Here is a 17,803-nt window from a genome sequence, read left to right as displayed (position 1 = left end):
GGGATGGGGGATGGGAAATCACCACCCAGTACGCATGCGTAACAGCATGGCTTAGCCCTTATAAGCAATTTTACTCAAATTACATTAGTTATGGGAACTTTATACCTTACTATGTCAGCAACACTAATGCATTTCTAGTAAACTCAACAATTAGCTTAAAATTAAGTAAACACACTAGAACTTTGATAGTAAGGAATACTATTCGCATTTACAGTGTATGCAGCCAACTCAAGGTCACCTTAGATTAGTATATTTTTTCTTTTCTTTTTTGGTGCTGTAAGAAATAAATAAAGGAGAAAGCTAAAATATTACATGTCATAGATGTTTATTTACATATTAACTGACAGTTTTTTTTGTAAAGGGGTGGTCCAGCGTGTGTTTTTAAGGCTTGGTTGTGTTTATAAGATGCAAATCAATGTGTGCTCATGCTTCACTTGAAGAAAATCATGCTATTTTTTCATACATCTTACTTTGATTATATACAGCTACTCCGCTAACATGAATACGACTGTCATCTTTCCTAGTTCCTTGAAAAGCCGCCCTCAAGAGGCTCGGATTGGTCAGCTAACATAATGAGCTGTGATTCGCAGATTGGCTCCACATTACGCCCCAACAAGCACACGCGTTTGCGTTGTGTAAACAGTTAGTCAGAGCAGCTGTTAGCAGAGTTAGCAGCCTGAATCAGACAGAAATATAAAGAGCACACAGCTGAACATTCCGCCTGTTCTCTAAAATAAAATCTGACAAGCCGTCACCTTAGAATTATAAGGTTCTATCTGACATTTTTGTCAAAATTGAGTTATTGGCATATATTTATAAAATGACAACTTATTATAGGATGTTATGTAATGGGTTTTACATTATGGGATGTGTTTTTTTTAATAACTTGTTTACATTTTAAGACTTTATTTAAAAAAACAAATGTTACAGACATACTGTTTGCTATATGGAATGCAAAAACTTTGAAGCTCAATATCTCAATGTCATTCAGAACGCAGATAGAACCTTATAATTCCAGGGTGACTTTTACATATATTACGAATAAGCATTTGTAAGTAATATAAAACGTTGTCATATCTTTTGCAAGTTTGAATTGAGATGTACAACGCACAGAAAGCGCTGTGTGTGTCGCAAGGTGAATGCACATAACCGAAAGCAAAAATATGAAGTGATAATCATAGTGGACTACCCCTTTAAAGGGAGGTCAGCATTTTTCATTGTACAGGGGGCAAAAATGACATTAGAAAGATGGCTGCATCATTATTTTATTTTAACAGAAATTGGTAGATCTATTAGCAAAATATGTTGTATTGAGCAACTCTGGAATGGGAAAAGGTACTCAACACAAAGTTTGCATATACCTATGACAAGTGTTGGGCACGTTCCTTTAAAAGAGTAATTAGTTATTGTTACTAGCTATTACTACTATTCTCAGAAATAGTAACAGAGATAGATAATTATAAAAGTAACTAATTATCAGGAAAAGTAACTATTGTTTTATGGTAATATTGTTGTTGGACAACGTAAGAGACAATGGCAGCATGTCCTCAACTATATATAGTAGGGATGTAACGGTATTGTAAATACCGTCATACCGCAATATTAATTTTTTTCGATATTACCGAAGTCGCATGACTCGGTAAAACTATAGGTCTTCTGAGAAAATTTGCTCAGGCGAATGAAGCGAACGGGAGGTAGCAAAAACTACAATACCCATCAGCCCATGCTTGACCATCATCCCTTGCGGTCTGTTGTCGCTACAGATCCAGAAATGCGGAAATGGAGTGTGCTGCTAGAAGCGGGGATGAAAAGAGCTGGAAAACTCTATAGCAGGTCGCACACCAGAAGCGCCGCTCGGCGCCGCGACACGGCGCGTACATGACAGATTAAAGTATCGCACACCAGACGCGCACATTCGAATGATATTTAACATGAAACTAATCAGATGGCGCTCTGTGGCGCGGCTGAAAAATGAACTGCGTCCTGAGCCGTCGCTGGGCGCCGCCGACAGCCGCCGACTTGCGGCGCCGGTGTGTGTATCCTGATAGGAACCTATGATTAGAATTCTAAAATACGTGGCGCTGCGCGGCGCGCCGCCGAGCGTCGCTTCTGGTGTGCGACCTGCTTTACACGCACAGTTCAGTCCTGCATTATCTCCGTGTAAGTTCAGACTTCGCAAGTTTGATCAAGGCTGCAGTCTCTTCTTCTCAGTTTGATATGGAAAAGCAGATTATACCGAGGACACGGGTAAATCTTCAAAGGGAACAGTGTACTTTATAACTTCATTCACATCACCCTGGCTTCGTTGTTTCACTTTCTCAACAATAAAATGTAAACATGATTTAAGGAACTGCCTATTTTCATTTTAATATTAGCAACTTAGACAGCAGAAATGTTGAGGCGTCGTGCTGCATAAGATGAGCGTCATCTTCACTGTGTGGATATTTATAACAAAACGGAGCCGATAACAACTGCCTCCTTTCAATTTCAGTGAAAATACGAAACACAGCCTCTCTTTTGCTGAGTATCAGTTTTAAGAATCGATAATGGCCATTTTAAAAGTATAACATACAATAAGTTTATACATTATAGGAAATAAAGGCAAGCGATCAGTCAATATACAGAATGTACGTGGTTACATTAATCATTAACTTATCTTTGCGCTCAGCCAAAACACGTTACCTGAGAACAAGTAATAGATTCCAATGACCAAAGTCAGGGAATATGTCGTTAGATAAAGACAACAAGATAAATGAAATATCCCGTTTAATAAATAGTGAGATTAGATCCAGCGGGAGATGCTTGATGAGAAGTCCGACTAGCAGAGCTCTCATCTGGGTAGATGGGCTGAGTGTGATTAAATGTTGAATGTGATGAGTTTTCAACAATACTAATTTGAAACTTTATTTTTTTACATGGTTTAATATTTTTTTGTTATTAAAATTGAAGTTCCTGTTTCAAAGCTTACATATAGATGGCTAATTTGTATGTCATTGACACTTTTGGCACTTTTTTGGAGTATTTTCATAAGTTTTGTTTTTTCCTGTAAATGATTCAATAAATACCGTACCGTGACATTCATACCGAGGTATTACCGTACCGTGAAATTCTGATACCGTTACATCCCTAATATATAGATATTATTTATGTTTAATAATGTCTGAGTTATAGGTATTTGCCATGGAGAATAATTTTTTTTTTGTTTTGCTTTGACGTTGTGGCTTCGCCTCCTCCTTTGGCAGCAGAACTCACGTTACCACCTGCGTAGCCACTAATTTTGTGGCGGCATGTGATGACGTGAGGTGCTTTATTAGATTAGAATTACATGTCATCGACGCAGAGAGACTCTTTTTTTTCCTAGGCATATGTTGCACGATACATAATCATTCTCGCCTTTCACCTCAACAAGGAAAAAGTAGTGCTTATATTCAATAATAGCAATTACAGTAACAGTAACGGTGTTGTAACAGGTGAAACAGTAATTCATTTGATTACTTGTTACTAAAAAAGTATTGCTGTTAGTAACGCCATTTATTTATAGTGCCGTTAATAAGTTAGAATATGGCTTTAAATGTATATTTAACAAGTAATCTCATTTCATGCCGACTTAAACAGCAATGCAGATAAAGCACATACATGCATAAAAGCACACACAATCCATAAGAATCAACCAAGCTCGTCTTTCTCTAAAGATGATTTTCATTTCTGCCCAAGGAGACATCTGCCATTATAGCAATCCACCAATGGAGAAGATTCTGCCCACAAGGGATATGTGCGGCCCACCATAGTTTTACACATCCTGACCCCAATGCTCAATGAATTAAGGAAGCTGGATATATACGATGAGATGCAATCTGTCGGCCGTTTCCTGAGGTAAAACAGTCAATGTAAACCCACTAAAGAGGTGACCTTTCACCTTCCTGATGACGTAAGAGGTTATGAACTTCTGTTCAGCGCTTTTCAGCATCCTCTGGCAGAGCATCAAGATGAAGCTTTTTCAGTCATGGCAGTTTACAATAGCTGCACGTCGCTGGTTCTTATGGGTCAGATTGAAGTAAACAAAGAGAGTTCTCTCTCTCTCTCTCTCTCTCCCTCTCTCCCTCTCCTCGCAGGCGGTTCAGCAGACGCTCACCGATGCATTCATGCAGACGTTCATCTACAGAATGGCAGACTCACGTTGCTCTGTTTCCATCTTACATAGAGCTGCACAATTAGGCATGGGATGATAACCGGTTTCAAGGTTTACCGTGGTTTGGAAAAGTCATGGTTTTAAAACCACTCAAATTTGCTGTTATACCATTCCTATGGTATATATACGCTTTTATGACCATTTTAATTAGTTTTTAAGGCAACAGTATCTCCAGAATAAAAGGAGCGTCCATATCAAAAGCTACTGGTCAGCCCACGATTAAGCAAACATTTGAGAAACAAACCGCTTATACACCATCATCTAAACATGCTATAGACCTAAACAGTGCAGCGGCTTATTTATATGCAAAGAAAAGAAAGATATCTAAAGATGCCTTTATAAGTTGTAGAGAAATCGGTGTTTTTGAAAACAATAAAGGTGGCAGAAGTCAATGATTTATTTGAATTATTTAGGCTGACATGTTTTTCGTTCCAAAATATTGTAAATGTTTCTTAAAATAAAATATATTGTGTTCAGTCGTGGAAAAAGTTGTTGTTTTTTTACCCAGACATTTAAAAAAGAACTTATTTTAGAGCAGTAATCACAATGCAGTGTTATTTTTATCCAGGTTTATCATAAATTAATCATTTAAAAATCTCAATTCAAACTTGTATGTGATCTTAATTCTAACTGATTTGCATTGGTTTATTTATCCCTCAACAGTCACAGCAGTCCATTGTAATCTGTGTTTAACCCAGAGAGAGCAGTCATCATAAAATGGATGAATCTGCTTCAGTCTTTAGTGGTTTCAACCAGTAGATTATTACTTCAGTCAGAAACATTCAGAAAACCACAAAAGTACTTGGAAACCGTTGATAGTTCAGATTACAAACATTGATGTTTACCAATCAAAATCATAGACATGTCAATGAAAGATTAAAGCAATTATATTTATGCCAACAGGTCGTGGACTAGCAACAATTAAAAACATATGTCTCACAGTAGGGTTAGGCAGTTTGACAGTATACAGGGTGTGAAAAGTGGGAGAAGAGGGTTACATTGGCAATCCAACACAATGGGCAACACACATTTTATAAGTGGTCATAAACTTGTAAATAACTCATGAAAGAATAAAGTTATGTTAAAACAAATTTCTTGTGGAATTCCCAATAAGTTTGATGTGTCAAATGACCCTCTTCCTATTCCAAAAAACAAAAGAAGGATCCAAGACAGCCGACTTCAAAATGCCCACCATGGTCACCACCCATCTTGAAAAGTTTGTCCCCTTACATACTAATGCGTTACAACCAGGGGGTTAATATCACCAAACATTCCCATTTTATAAAGGTGTATCCATATAAATGGCCCACCCTGTATATTGTTACCTCAGAATAACATGCAGGGTTCAACGCTAAGGATTTTTTATACGGGTCTGATCGGGCCATTAGTTGAGATTTTTACTTGCCCTGCCAAAATTTTCACTGGCCCCACCAAAAAAACTAAAAAGTTAATAGCTATTTCTTAGCCACATATTTTAAATAGTGGCAAAATTATGCCTGTGAATCTAGAATTTAAACATTTTAAATATGTTAATAAATGTATGATGAGCAAAATTCAAGATTTTATGCAAATGAAAGAGCAGTATGAAAAATGTGCTGGTATTTTAATTCAATTCTAAATAATTTTGATAAAAATGGCTTGCCAAACTGACAACTCTATTTTTTTTATTTTTTTTTTTTTCAGTTTCTTAAATTTGTATCCATGTAATTGTCTGCTTCTAAGACTTTAGAAACATACGTTTTCTTTTAGCCTCATTGTTTAATTTTGCCACCATGTTGCCATCTTTTCGCTGTACTTTTTGTTGCCAGGTTACAAAAAAAAAAAACATACTCATTGTTACTGGCTGATAGGGGCCAGTAACAATCCTGTCTACTGTCCCGAGTGTCTTTCACGCTGGCCCCGGGCCACTGGGCAGTCCTTATTGTTGAGCCCTGACATGTATACCATAAAATATATTTTTTATTCCATGAATACCACGAAATGTGGCTGTTTTACGTAAATAAGAACTGTTACTGTTTATATTTTGTATTTTTGAAGGAAAAAAAATGATTTGATATTTCCTTAAAGTGTTTACATAATTATTATATATTATTTTCCTGTTACTTATTTAGGATAAAGTTAATAAATTTAAGAAATGTTTAATCATAATAATAAGGTCTACATAAACAATGTTACATAAAATTGTGAAATTTGACAGAGTGGAATTTGTTGTTCATCTAAAGTCATATTTTACTTAATATATTTATAAGGTTGAAAATAAAATACAAAATAATCAAATAAGATCAAGTCTCAAATATTCAAGTTTATTTATTACATTTCCTGGAATAACTACCTATATAAAAACTATTTTGTGAAAAATATCGTTACTCTGAAAAAAACTCTCATGTCAAATAACATTTTGGTCATACTGGCTTGACCTATGTCCCAGAATATTTTGTTTAAAAAATGTATCAAAAAATGTCCAGTAATGTATTGTGAACTCTTTGAGTGGATTTAAACTTAGATTTGATTATATATTCAAGTCATTTAACAATGTAATATTTTGCAGCAATTAACCTTTGCAAACTTCCTTTTATTATTGTGTTAAGTTGTATTTAGTGATCCTTTAAAACCCTCAAAATGACTTTAAACAAAATCGTACAGCTCTATTACAGCTCCAACTTCCTGCATTAAACAGAAAGTAAAATATGCTGCACACTCATCAGCTTTTTTAATGTCAGCAAAGCAGCAAAGAGCAGACCTGAACATTGTCAACAGCACCTCACACCACACAAACAGATGGCCAGGCCAGTGTCCGTGATCCAAGCCCTAATATCCGGGGCACCTCACACATCTACGCCAACATTCTCATTGGTCTTACAGCAGTGTGGCAGAGCACTGTGTTCTCACTCAGAGGTGACCAAAGCAAAGCAAAGCAAGCTCTGGTCTCGGTGCAAAATGGAGCCAGATGGACATTATTATCCGGCAGTTTCCACTTCTCAAGCCCTATAAGGCAAGCTGCTAAAGACCAAATAGCAAATACAATGCCTTTAATCAAATCAGTTTTGAGGAGAGCAGAGAAGGTCAGAAAGAAAATCCCAGAAGGATTGGCGAGAGTCTTCTTGTCTGCAGAATTCGTCATTATCATCAACGCTATTGTTTTCTGTCATGAATGTGGAAAGAATGTGTCTGGTTTTATGGGCGTGAGGGAATAAAATCTGAACACATACAAGATACAAGCACACAATGGGCTTGATCGATATCAATTTCTCATAAAAAAAAAAAGTTGAAGAAAGAAGTTGTCGTTGTTTATGGACCTGCATTTCTTTGGTGATCATATTTAATCAAATAAAGCATCAAGTTGGTTCACTGGGTTTGACGTCAATACGCTTGAGTTAATTCAAATAAGGATGTTTGATACCGATGCTATTTTATATAACAGAATGGAGGTACTGATGTCAAAATTGCTGCTGTATTGGATTGAGACTCGAGAGCCGTGAAAAGGAAGTTTCAGTGAATATATTTCATTTTAGACTGATCCTACAAAGCTATACTCTGACTTTAAAACACTTTCAATAAAGCAAACGATACACATAAGCTACTTAAATGGTGGTTTTGGTCATTTGGAGTTTTTAAAACACTCAAAAATCTGCTTTATGAAATGTGTGTTGTTAACTCAAAATGTACTGAAAGTTAACTACTTATTTGAAAAGAGTTTTGAACTCTGTGTTAAAGGTAATGAGTTAATGAAATACCTCATTACTTCAACTTAGATGGAGTTCACAGTACTCATCTAGATTCGTTTAACTTAAATGGTTTGTTGCAATCAGTTTCCTGAAACGGTTTTAGTTGCCTTAACTTACTGAATTTTACAGTACTCAGTTGGTTTGAGTTCTCTTCATTTATTGGGTTTTACTGTGCTCAACTTGCTTCGTTTAGTCAATAAGTTCATAGTACTCATTAGGATTAGTTTTTGAATTTAAAGGGTTTGTTGCATACGGTTTCCTCAAATAGTTTGAGTTATCTTAACTTGTTGGGTTTTACAGTATATGTGTAAAGAAAAACAGGGCAATTTGCTAAACATCTCCTTTAGAGCTTCAGAAAAAAAGAAATATGAGTTTATAACGATACAAAGCCGAGACAGATTTTTATTGTGGAGACCTATTAATTTAAGAAATTGAAAAATCAATCTTAAAAGGAGTTTAATGCTTTGTAAAATCCCACAAAGTATTTAAGTGATTTTCCTAAAGCGACAAAGAGTATTAACCACTATAGGCCTCAGTAATTTAGTGGCTGAGATGAATGAAATTGATACAAACACAAAAACAGTTTGAAACAGATTGAGGCAGATTGGATTACTAATCAACTCATTCAATGATGCCAAGAAAATACAGTGGGAAATCCACTTTAAACTGGGAAAAAAATTTTGAATAAGGGTTTGTAACTGGAAAAAAAATTGTGATTAGTATTTTGGTTTGATATTTGCACTCATAATTTGGTGGGAGTGTTAATGACTTGGATGTGTTGTTATTTTTTAACTGTCCACAATATCTTTATATTGATTTTATTTTATATACATTTTTCCTCTCTCTTAGTTGTGTGTATATTTTGATATTTAGGGTATTTAATTTAATTTGTGTTACAGAAGTATTTATTTTGATTTGATTACTATAACGGACATAAACGGATCACACATGGTCAAGTTGTCCCAGCTGTGTGGTCTGCAACAGCCTAAAGGTTTAGCTTCTGGTTTAATTGGAGAACACTTCATATATAATGTGTTTGTTGTATTGAGTTTGCTCTGTAAATTGAATTTGGGTGATGTCTGTTTATTTGTATATGGCTTTCATGCTTGTTTCACGGTTTGCTTATATTGTTTTTCTTTGTATACAGAGCTCTTAGGGTGCAATATTGCAGAGACCTGTGTGAATGCTGCACTCAAATAAATTATGGGAAAACACCAGTAAAAAGGTTGATGCTTTGTACCTACAATGTAGTTGATCACAGTATCTTAGTTCACATGAATAATTTCTGTTCATTACTTACTCTATATATTTGGTAACCAAAAGCATGACTAAAAAGTTAAACCATGCATGACCTACTGTACATAAAATACAAATCAAAACTTATGAATTCAACTTCAGTTCAACTTAAAACCCAACAAGCAACCAACAGGAATTCCATAGCCTTTATAAATGGTTTAATATTTCACTGACCCAGTGTCCTAGGTTCACAAGTTCAACTATGGTCAACCTGGTCATCTGACCACAATGGATACTTTTGACCTCTCGTCAGTTTACAGAAAGGTTTATTTTGAGAGCAAAAATAAATATAAAAGCAGACATGTGTGGGAGCAAAAACTGAGCAATAGAGATTCAATGAGTGTTCTGACCTTGCTTTGAGGAAATAGTTAAGAACATTGTGACGGATCATTGAGCTTGCTTTTGAGGACAGATGCAGTTTGATTTCATCAGTCTGAAAACCACTGTTCACCAGAGCATACAAACTGACAAGAAGGACATCGAAAGGCCATTTTTCACATTAGTTTAATGATCAACTACTTCCAAAGCCAAAATTAACAAGAGCACAGCAGAAAGTTGGCCAAATATTAGAAATGGCTTGTCTTGCATCTCAGTTTACCAAGCATTGAGAGCATTTTTAAACAAAATATCATTGATGAAAGTATCTTAAGATGTTTCTGTTTTTAATCTCACCAGATCTACTAAAACTACTAGTTTTTTTTTTTTTATTAACCTCTAATCACTCTATAAGTAGAACAGAGAAGAGATCTGCTTTAAGACATAATTAAAGCCTGAAAGCAAATGCTACACACTCCAACGTTACTATGAGGTAATATACTTATTCTAAAAGAACCCAAAATCCCCCTCAAACCTTGTCTTTTGCCCGAGTAGAAAAGGATGGCTGAGACATTCTTTGCCCCATTACTAAAAGCCAAATAAAAAGCATATGCAGACTTGTCAGCTGCAATAAGAGATCCCATGCACACACACATCCCTATCCACACACAACCTGCTATTACCTCAGACTATAATCATATAGTGTAGCCCTCGAAATGTAGATTATAAATATACACCACCTAACAAATCAACTCATTTTTGCAACTATATATAGCATAACCTTTCAGGGTCCGATGCTTATAACCTGCTTCTACACCCATGTCAGCTTTAACGGAATGTTCAGCTTTTTCCACTAGCGATCAACAGGAAAGGCAAATAATGTGTGTAAATGCAAAGCATGATTTCCATGTGGTGAAGGACAATTACGGCCATGCTGACAAGAGACAGTAACACTGCACTAGTTTCAGTCATCTCTGCAGCCCAAAAAGGACTTAATGGGTTTTTGTGTCGGCTTGTTTGTTCTAGGGCCTTTTGCCAAATGCCTGTCGGCATTTATCCGTCGGTACAGTAAGAGTGTGAAAAAAAAAAATGGCACAGAGGAGGAGCGATGTTCTGTGAGTTATTCTCGCTCTATTTATCACCATCAACGCTATTAAGCCCGATGGCTAAAGCGAAGAGGCAAAAACATGGATCAGTTCAACAGGTTCTGTCAAACCTGTTAAATGAGTTCAGAGTAACAGATGCATTTACATGTCTGGCAATATTTGCAATTGAATCATCAAGAAAAAAAATATCTGGCTGCAAAACAAAAAAAAGTATTTACCAATTTATTTTAAAAAAGAACTAATATTGTTTCAATATGACTTTGTATATGTTTAAATAACCCAGTAATGATACGATTACAAGTACAGTCATGCTGCAAGCAAACATCTAGAGGTGTTGAGACTTGTTCATGCATCCAGGGTTATGAGTATAAAAGCACAAAAGAATATTTCCCATTGCCAGTAAAGACAGAAAACAAAGGCAGTCAGATCAATCCAGGACTAGAATAAATAAACAAGAGCAATGCGCTGGAATTTACTGTGGAAGACTTAATTTGAACAAAGTTCAGTAAACCTAAAGGGTAAGCCCAGCTATTAGGAGGAATAAAAACAAAGGAAAAGCAGCACTCTTATCATTAAAATTATTTCAGAAGGACAATAAAGAGAAGTAGGGTGAAAGAGCCTCAAACGTACTCTTCATTCAGAGTTCTGGGAGCCTGGAAATACAACTTTTCCCAACATTTGCCTCAAGCTAAAAATAGTTTATCGTCCATATAAACCAGGCAACACTCCCCTCTAAACCAAACGTTTGAGTTTGGAAAGAGCAGAGGAGTGAAAGACAGATTGACACATTAGCCTTTGAGAGACTTCTCCAAATCATAGGTCTTTTCCTGGCCTAAATAGTAGTTTTGGAACTAAAGATCTAATCATTTTGAGAGATTTTGCTTTTTTTTTGGATATTGCCTTAGTATGTAAAACTCAGCTAAATGTTGTAACTTCCCACTTTAAAAGTAATGAGTTCCTTGTCAAATGTGCGTCATTTAAACCTCCTCAGACAGTGACTCAAATCCCTAACCTAGTGTTTACTCTCGCCGTCTGCTATTAAAGCACAGTCCTCTGAGACCTAGAATTAAATGTATTAACTGACGGGGGAAACATCATTAGGATTGTTCACTGTTACTTAACTGAGACAGGTGTTCTGTGGACTGACAAGACAAATGACTCATTAGAAAACATAGAATTAGGGTCAAAATTTGATCTTGAAATGAATTGACGGGGTACAGTGGGCTCTATGCACAGCTAGAGTTTTTCAGCCAATGAAGAACTTACAAGGAAAGGTTTACGTGACTATTTTCAATTTCATAAGATTCTTTTTACAGCATCAATGTTTTAATGTAATTAAACTACAGTCAGTTAAATAGACTTAAGCATCCATTTAGTTGTTCGAGCATAAAAAGAGATGAAATACAGGCGCCATCATTAGCTGCAGGCTAGTGCAGAAACTCTATTGAAAATACTGAGATAAAATTAAATTCCATATTTTAAAGACATGGCAAGGAAACATGGAATTTAAAGCAGTGCTTCTTGTTTAGTCTGATACCTACTTCATATCAAATATCTATCAGGCAGTGAAGATAGCTGTTTTTTTTTTTTAAGAAATCAGATCTTAAACACAGCGATTTTGTATAGGATGACAATTCACTGGAAGCACTAGGGCTGGCTGACTGAAATTGAAAGTATGTGTGCATATACCCCGCCCTGATGTTACAAACATTTGTGGTGTTTCTAAGCACAGTTTTAATGAACATTTACAAATTCACAGTGGTTAGAACAAACATGGTTTCTTCTTAATATGCCAAATGAACAAAAAAAGATCATGCACCTTAGCAAATTAAGGAAGTTTGTATAAAGTGAAATCTAGATCTTCCATTCTATGTATTCCAACATGAGAAGACGTGTTCCTACATTCATGGCAAAACAGTAGCAGCTTCTCAAACTGCATATATCAAACTGTATGGGAAGACTCAACAAATGGTAACAATAAACATTTACAAAGCGCTGCAATACTTTCTAAAATCAAGACTGCAATATATAAGGGTGCCATGATATTATATTTATATTCAGCATTATATAGGCTACAGTAGTTACACTGATGCCTTAAACACTTATTTTCATCCACATGCATTGCCGTAATCATAACTCTAAAATGCGCTATGATTATTTAAATAAAGTACGCACTTTCGGTTTCAAGTTTACTGCCAAATGCGGCTCATAACATGGCTGTCGGGACCTTGAGAATAAAAAAACAAACATGCAAATGACATTTCCCGCGCGGCTCCCATACGATCGATCTGTGCAACAAGCTGAACGTTATTTACAACTTTATTACCTGTTATTCTAGGGAGGTTCTGTTTAGTAAAGTAGACATCATTGGGGGGCTTGTGTGCATCCTTTCCGTAGCAAACAGCTCACGTATCAGCTCACGTATGATTTTGTGGCTATAAATACGTCATTACAATACAACAAAAATTACATTTTTTGGGTGATTTATACCTTATAAATTCAGTATGTGACACTTTTAACACCATTAAGAGGTGTCCATGTTGCTGAGCAACATATATAAAACAATGCAAAGACGACGGCCTTTACGCTTCCCTCCTGACCTTAAAAATATAATTGGCTAAATCATAAAAGCTGTGTATAGGGTCGAATTGAGACCTCAATTTTTTTTCGAACAATCGTGCAGCTCTAATTCACAATGGCACAATAATACACTAAAAAAATATACGCAGACTGCAAAATGTGGTTTAATTGCTCTAGTGAATGGTGGATTTAATATTTTGAAGATTCCTTAGAGTTCACTTTGACCCCTGCTTGAAATCCAACCTACTGGTGCTTAAAGAACAACATCATAAAAGATAACACTCAGTTTTGTTTGACATACGAAATGTGAAGGATGTGAAAGTAGACAAAATGACTGAACAAATCCAAAACCTGCTGAGCACAACATTGTCTTCCTCACATCTGTTTTTTAAAGTCTACTCAGTGGTCGCCAAAGCAATTTTCTGAGTTCATAAAGTAAAACTCAAAAGGCTTTAGAACTCCCTGCAAAAAAAAAAAAAGCTGCGCATCAAGTATTTCATTTCCCAGCAAGAGTTCTTTAACAAACATGCAAGGAAGTACACTACACAAGCCCTGCCAAAAATGTACTTTCGACACTTTCTTTGGCTCAGGGTGCATGTTCCAGGCTTCTGTTTGGGCTCTAAGCCTTCCGAAAACATTCCCCCTAAAAGAATTCCTGCATTTCTGTCAAAACACAGCTCTGACCAGGCCAAAGTGCATGCTGAGTGTGAGTGTGTGTGGCCACGCTGCACCACAAGGGATGTTGAGAGCGATCACAGGCACTGTCAAAACATTCCCTCAACCTCTCCCCTCAGAGTCACACTGAAATAGCCCCTTTCCACATCTAGGCACTTCTGCTCCTCCGTGATTGGGAAAGTTCTCCAAATTCACCACTGCCAGCAAAAAGTCAGACCATTTATTACACAACCAAGTCAGCTGGTTTCTCGGGACTTATTCTCGGGTGATTTATCAATAGATGATTTAGAGCAGATATTGAAGACAAACCAACATGTGGACGGCATACATTCAGAAGGCTGGTGCCATGGTGGAGTATATGGGGGGTTGGTGATGGGTCTATCCAGCCACCTCAGTCCAAATGAATGTGAAAGAAGTAATAATCACAATGATGGAAAAGACTGTTTAAAACGGGCTTTCTTGCATTAATGCTAGCCTTGCATATCATTTGAAGGCTTGCAGTCATTTTGATTGGAACATTTCATTCTTTAATTGGTTATGTAGATCATAATGTGTCAAAAAATAATGCACATCTTTGGAGTTCGCTAATGGTGTTCAATTGTTTTTCACCAGTTGCAGTCCAGGCTGGCCACAATAAGTGTGTTTTTAGTCTGCCACTCGCATTGGCATAGCACCATTATAGCTATTTGACAGGGGTGGTGTTGGTATCTTAACTGTATTAATAGCAAACCCTATGAATGTGGTCATGTTTCCATGTTCTACACACTGTAATATGCTCAATGGCTTTTAGTTGCATAGCTGTAGTAATAGCAGCATTTGTTTATTTATGAATGCAACACTTATAGTTTAATTGTGGAGGCTTGCATTATGCCATCACCACACTTGGTTTCTCAGAAGCCCCATCTTAAGTACTGCACTGGCACCAGCTCTGATCCTTCAGTATTATAAAGCAACCTATGATGCAGTGAATTGAATGATAGAGAACACATAATAATGTATATTAGTTTTGGGTCACTTATAAAATTTAGAAAGTCTGATTCAATTTCTGAAAGTCTAAATGAAAATGATTACAATAACAAAATGAGTTGGTGTGTCATTAGTGAAACAATAATACTAACATGTTGAGTGTCACAAATGTCTTCACATCTATGACGCACACGTTAGTAACTTAGTTCAGCTAGAAGCACCTTAAAGAGATAGTTTAGCCCAGTAATGTCCAAAGTCGGTCCTGGAGAGGTGGTGTCCTGCAGATTTTAGCTCCCACTTACCTCAACACACCTGAATGGATGTTTCTAGAAAGCCAAGTAAGAGCTTGGTTAGCTAGCACATGTGTGTCTGATTGGGGTTGGAACTAAACTTTGCAGGACACTGGCCCTCTAGGACCGCGTTTGGGCACCCCTGGTTTAGCCAAAAATGTAAATTCTGTAATTTAGGCTACTCCTCACTGGTTCCGACCCTTTTTGAGTTCAATTCACCTGTTAAACACAAAAGACGATATTTTAAAGAAAGCTTTAAACCTAAAACCATTGACTTCAATAGTAGGCTATTTGTTTTTTCTAATTATGAAAGTTAATGGTTACAGTTTTATAGCTTTCTTCAAAATATCTTGGTTTGTGTTTAACAATTCAATTTGATTTCAATTTGTCTTTAATTCTGTGTGTGTCAAAGCAGCTTAACATAGAAGTTCTAGCAAAACAGAATAAAAAAAAAAAATCACAAATCTTTGGAACCACTTGAGGGTGAGTAATTACCAAATACATTTTCATTTTTTGGTGAACTATCCCTTTAATGTGAGCTCAACTTCGCCTTTATAACAAATGTTAACAAATGATATACAGGTGACGCTTACAGCAAATAAGGTTGCTGGTTAGAGCCTCGGCTGGGTCAGTTGGCGTTTCTGTGTGGAGTTTCCCCCACAGTCAAGACACATGCGGTATAGGTGAATTGGATGGGCTAAATTGTCTGTAGTGTATGAGTGTGAATGAGTATGTTTCCCAGAGATGGGTTGCAGCTGGAAGGGCAAACGCTGCATAAAACATATGCTAGATAAGTTGGCGGTTCATTCTGCTGCGGCAATTCCAGATTAATAAAGGGACAAAGCCGAAAAGAAAATGAATGAACGAAAAATTTTTACATGCTACAACAGGGGTGTCCAAACTCGATTCTGGAGGGCCACTGTCCAGGAGACCTTAGCTGCAACCCTAATCAACCACACCTAAACCAACTGATTAAGGTCTTACTAGATATACTTCAACCTTTTTGGCAGATGTGTTGAAGCAAGTTGAAGCTAAACTCAGAAGCACACCAGCCCTCTTGGACCGAGTTTGGACATCCCTGTACTATAATAAAAGAAAAAAAAGAAATACAAGTACCTGAAACTAAATAACTAAGCAAGTTAACACTTTTTTTTATTGTTGTTGACCTTTTCTTAACATCCGTTGACTGTTTCTCGAGAGCCACACCTGAGGAAACCTGACACACTTTGCCAACAAAACACTTAAAATAAACTTTTCTTGACCCAAATTGACACTTTCAGACGTGACAAAGTGTTTATACGTGTGCTATGATGTACAGACCGGTTATCCGGGATTCGTTACTCACCCAATAACAGCAGTTTCACTTCCTTGGCGGCTTTCTCCCCGTCCTCGCGCAGATTTCTGTCAATCATTTTGGACCGCTCCAACGCGGCTTTATCTTCCTGGCTCACGGTACAGCCCATGGTTCCGAATGCGCGCTTCAGGGCGACGGATTTATGAGTATAGATTTAAGAGAAAAAATGAAAAGGTATTACCCTTTTAAAGCGAGAGGAGACCTTAAAATAGTCTTCCGTGAGTAACTTCCTCTTTTGGCTTTGAAAAAACCCGACTGTCGCAAGTCCAAGAAAAGGAAATGTCCTTAAGACACAAGTAGCTCCAAAACCGTTGTTTTTACGCGTCGGAAAATTTTCAGCAAACCGTATGAGGTTTGGGGCAAATCTGAACTGATATATTTAAATGAAATTTGAACAACACCTGGAATCTGTTGACGTTTAACGTTAAGGCTCCCGAGAGAAACCAAGTAACCAGACGCTGGAGTTTTACATCACGCGAATGGGGAGGGAAAAACTTACATCCACAAATACAAAAAGTTTGCCCCAAAAAAGTTTAGATCAACCCCCTTGTGCTCAGGTATGAAAAAGCAAGACGATCGGTGAAACGTGCTGCGCCTGGAAACGTGAATGAATCCGAAAATGCAACAAAAAATGTCCGTTGTGCTCCTCGGTTAGTCCTTTCGGTGGTCGCCGAGGATTTAAAGAGCACGCGCCCAGTTAGAAAGCAAACGCTGAGTGGTTTCTGATTTCTGTGAGTGTTTTCACAGCCGCCACACCCCAGTCTGCTCCGAGAAGTTGCTCTCTCTGCCACACACACATACATACACACAGTTCAGAACTGTTGGGCTCCTCGCGCACTGCCAGCCAGCCCCTCTGATACGCCCACCGCGGGTACTCATGGGAAATGAAGTTTGCACGAACCAATAAATTTGCATTCAAACGAACTTAAATAACAAAATAACTGATAATTATTCACCGTGTGACTCTACTTACTATGTCTTATTTTATATTGTAATTCAGTATTTATGATATAATATGATATATAAATATCACGTTATTATATAAATATCACGTTATTATATAAATATCACGTTTTGGCGACATGGTGGCTCAGTGGTCAAGAAGGTTGATGGTTCGAGTCCCGACTGGGTCAGTTGGCATTTCTGCGTGATGTTTGCATGTTCTCCTCGTTTTAATTGCAGATTGAATTTAATTGAGTGTATTGTATAAGTGTGTAAGTATGTGTGGATGTGTGTGGATTATATGTTAATTTCTGTTTGTTGATGTGTATGTTGTACACCTTTTATTTTATTTTCCCTTTATACGC

General features: G+C 36.9%; 1 protein-coding gene and 1 long non-coding RNA gene across 5 annotated transcripts in view; one reads left to right on the top strand and one right to left on the bottom strand.

Moving 5' to 3' along the window:
- Nucleotides 1-17,129, bottom strand: part of gnai2a (guanine nucleotide binding protein (G protein), alpha inhibiting activity polypeptide 2a) — a 128,375-nt gene extending 111,246 nt beyond the window's left edge. The window contains 1 exon segment of the mRNA NM_001001818.2: nucleotides 16,488-17,129. Within this exon segment, the coding sequence (NP_001001818.1) occupies nucleotides 16,488-16,605 (118 nt within the window). The 5' untranslated portion in view covers nucleotides 16,606-17,129.
- On the top strand, nucleotides 271-4,641 carry LOC141376643 (uncharacterized). Of its 4 annotated transcripts, none has more exons than XR_015502843.1 (3): nucleotides 271-769; nucleotides 1,047-1,560; nucleotides 3,138-4,641. It is a non-coding gene; the product is annotated as an uncharacterized LOC141376643 (long non-coding RNA). The 4 variants fall into 4 exon arrangements; XR_015502841.1 differs by having other exon boundaries at nucleotides 1,019-1,833; nucleotides 2,171-4,516; XR_015502840.1 differs by having other exon boundaries at nucleotides 1,047-1,833; nucleotides 2,139-3,907.
- Nucleotides 17,130-17,803: the final 674 nt, after the last annotated feature.

The sequence above is a fragment of the Danio rerio genome, chromosome 11 (genome assembly GCF_052040795.2).
Source record: "Danio rerio strain M-AB ecotype USA chromosome 11, GRCz13ab, whole genome shotgun sequence".
In the NCBI taxonomy this organism is placed as follows: domain Eukaryota; kingdom Metazoa; phylum Chordata; class Actinopteri; order Cypriniformes; family Danionidae; genus Danio; species Danio rerio.
The sequence above is the reverse complement of the archived record's forward strand: the minus strand, read 5'-3'. Positions and strand labels throughout refer to the sequence as shown.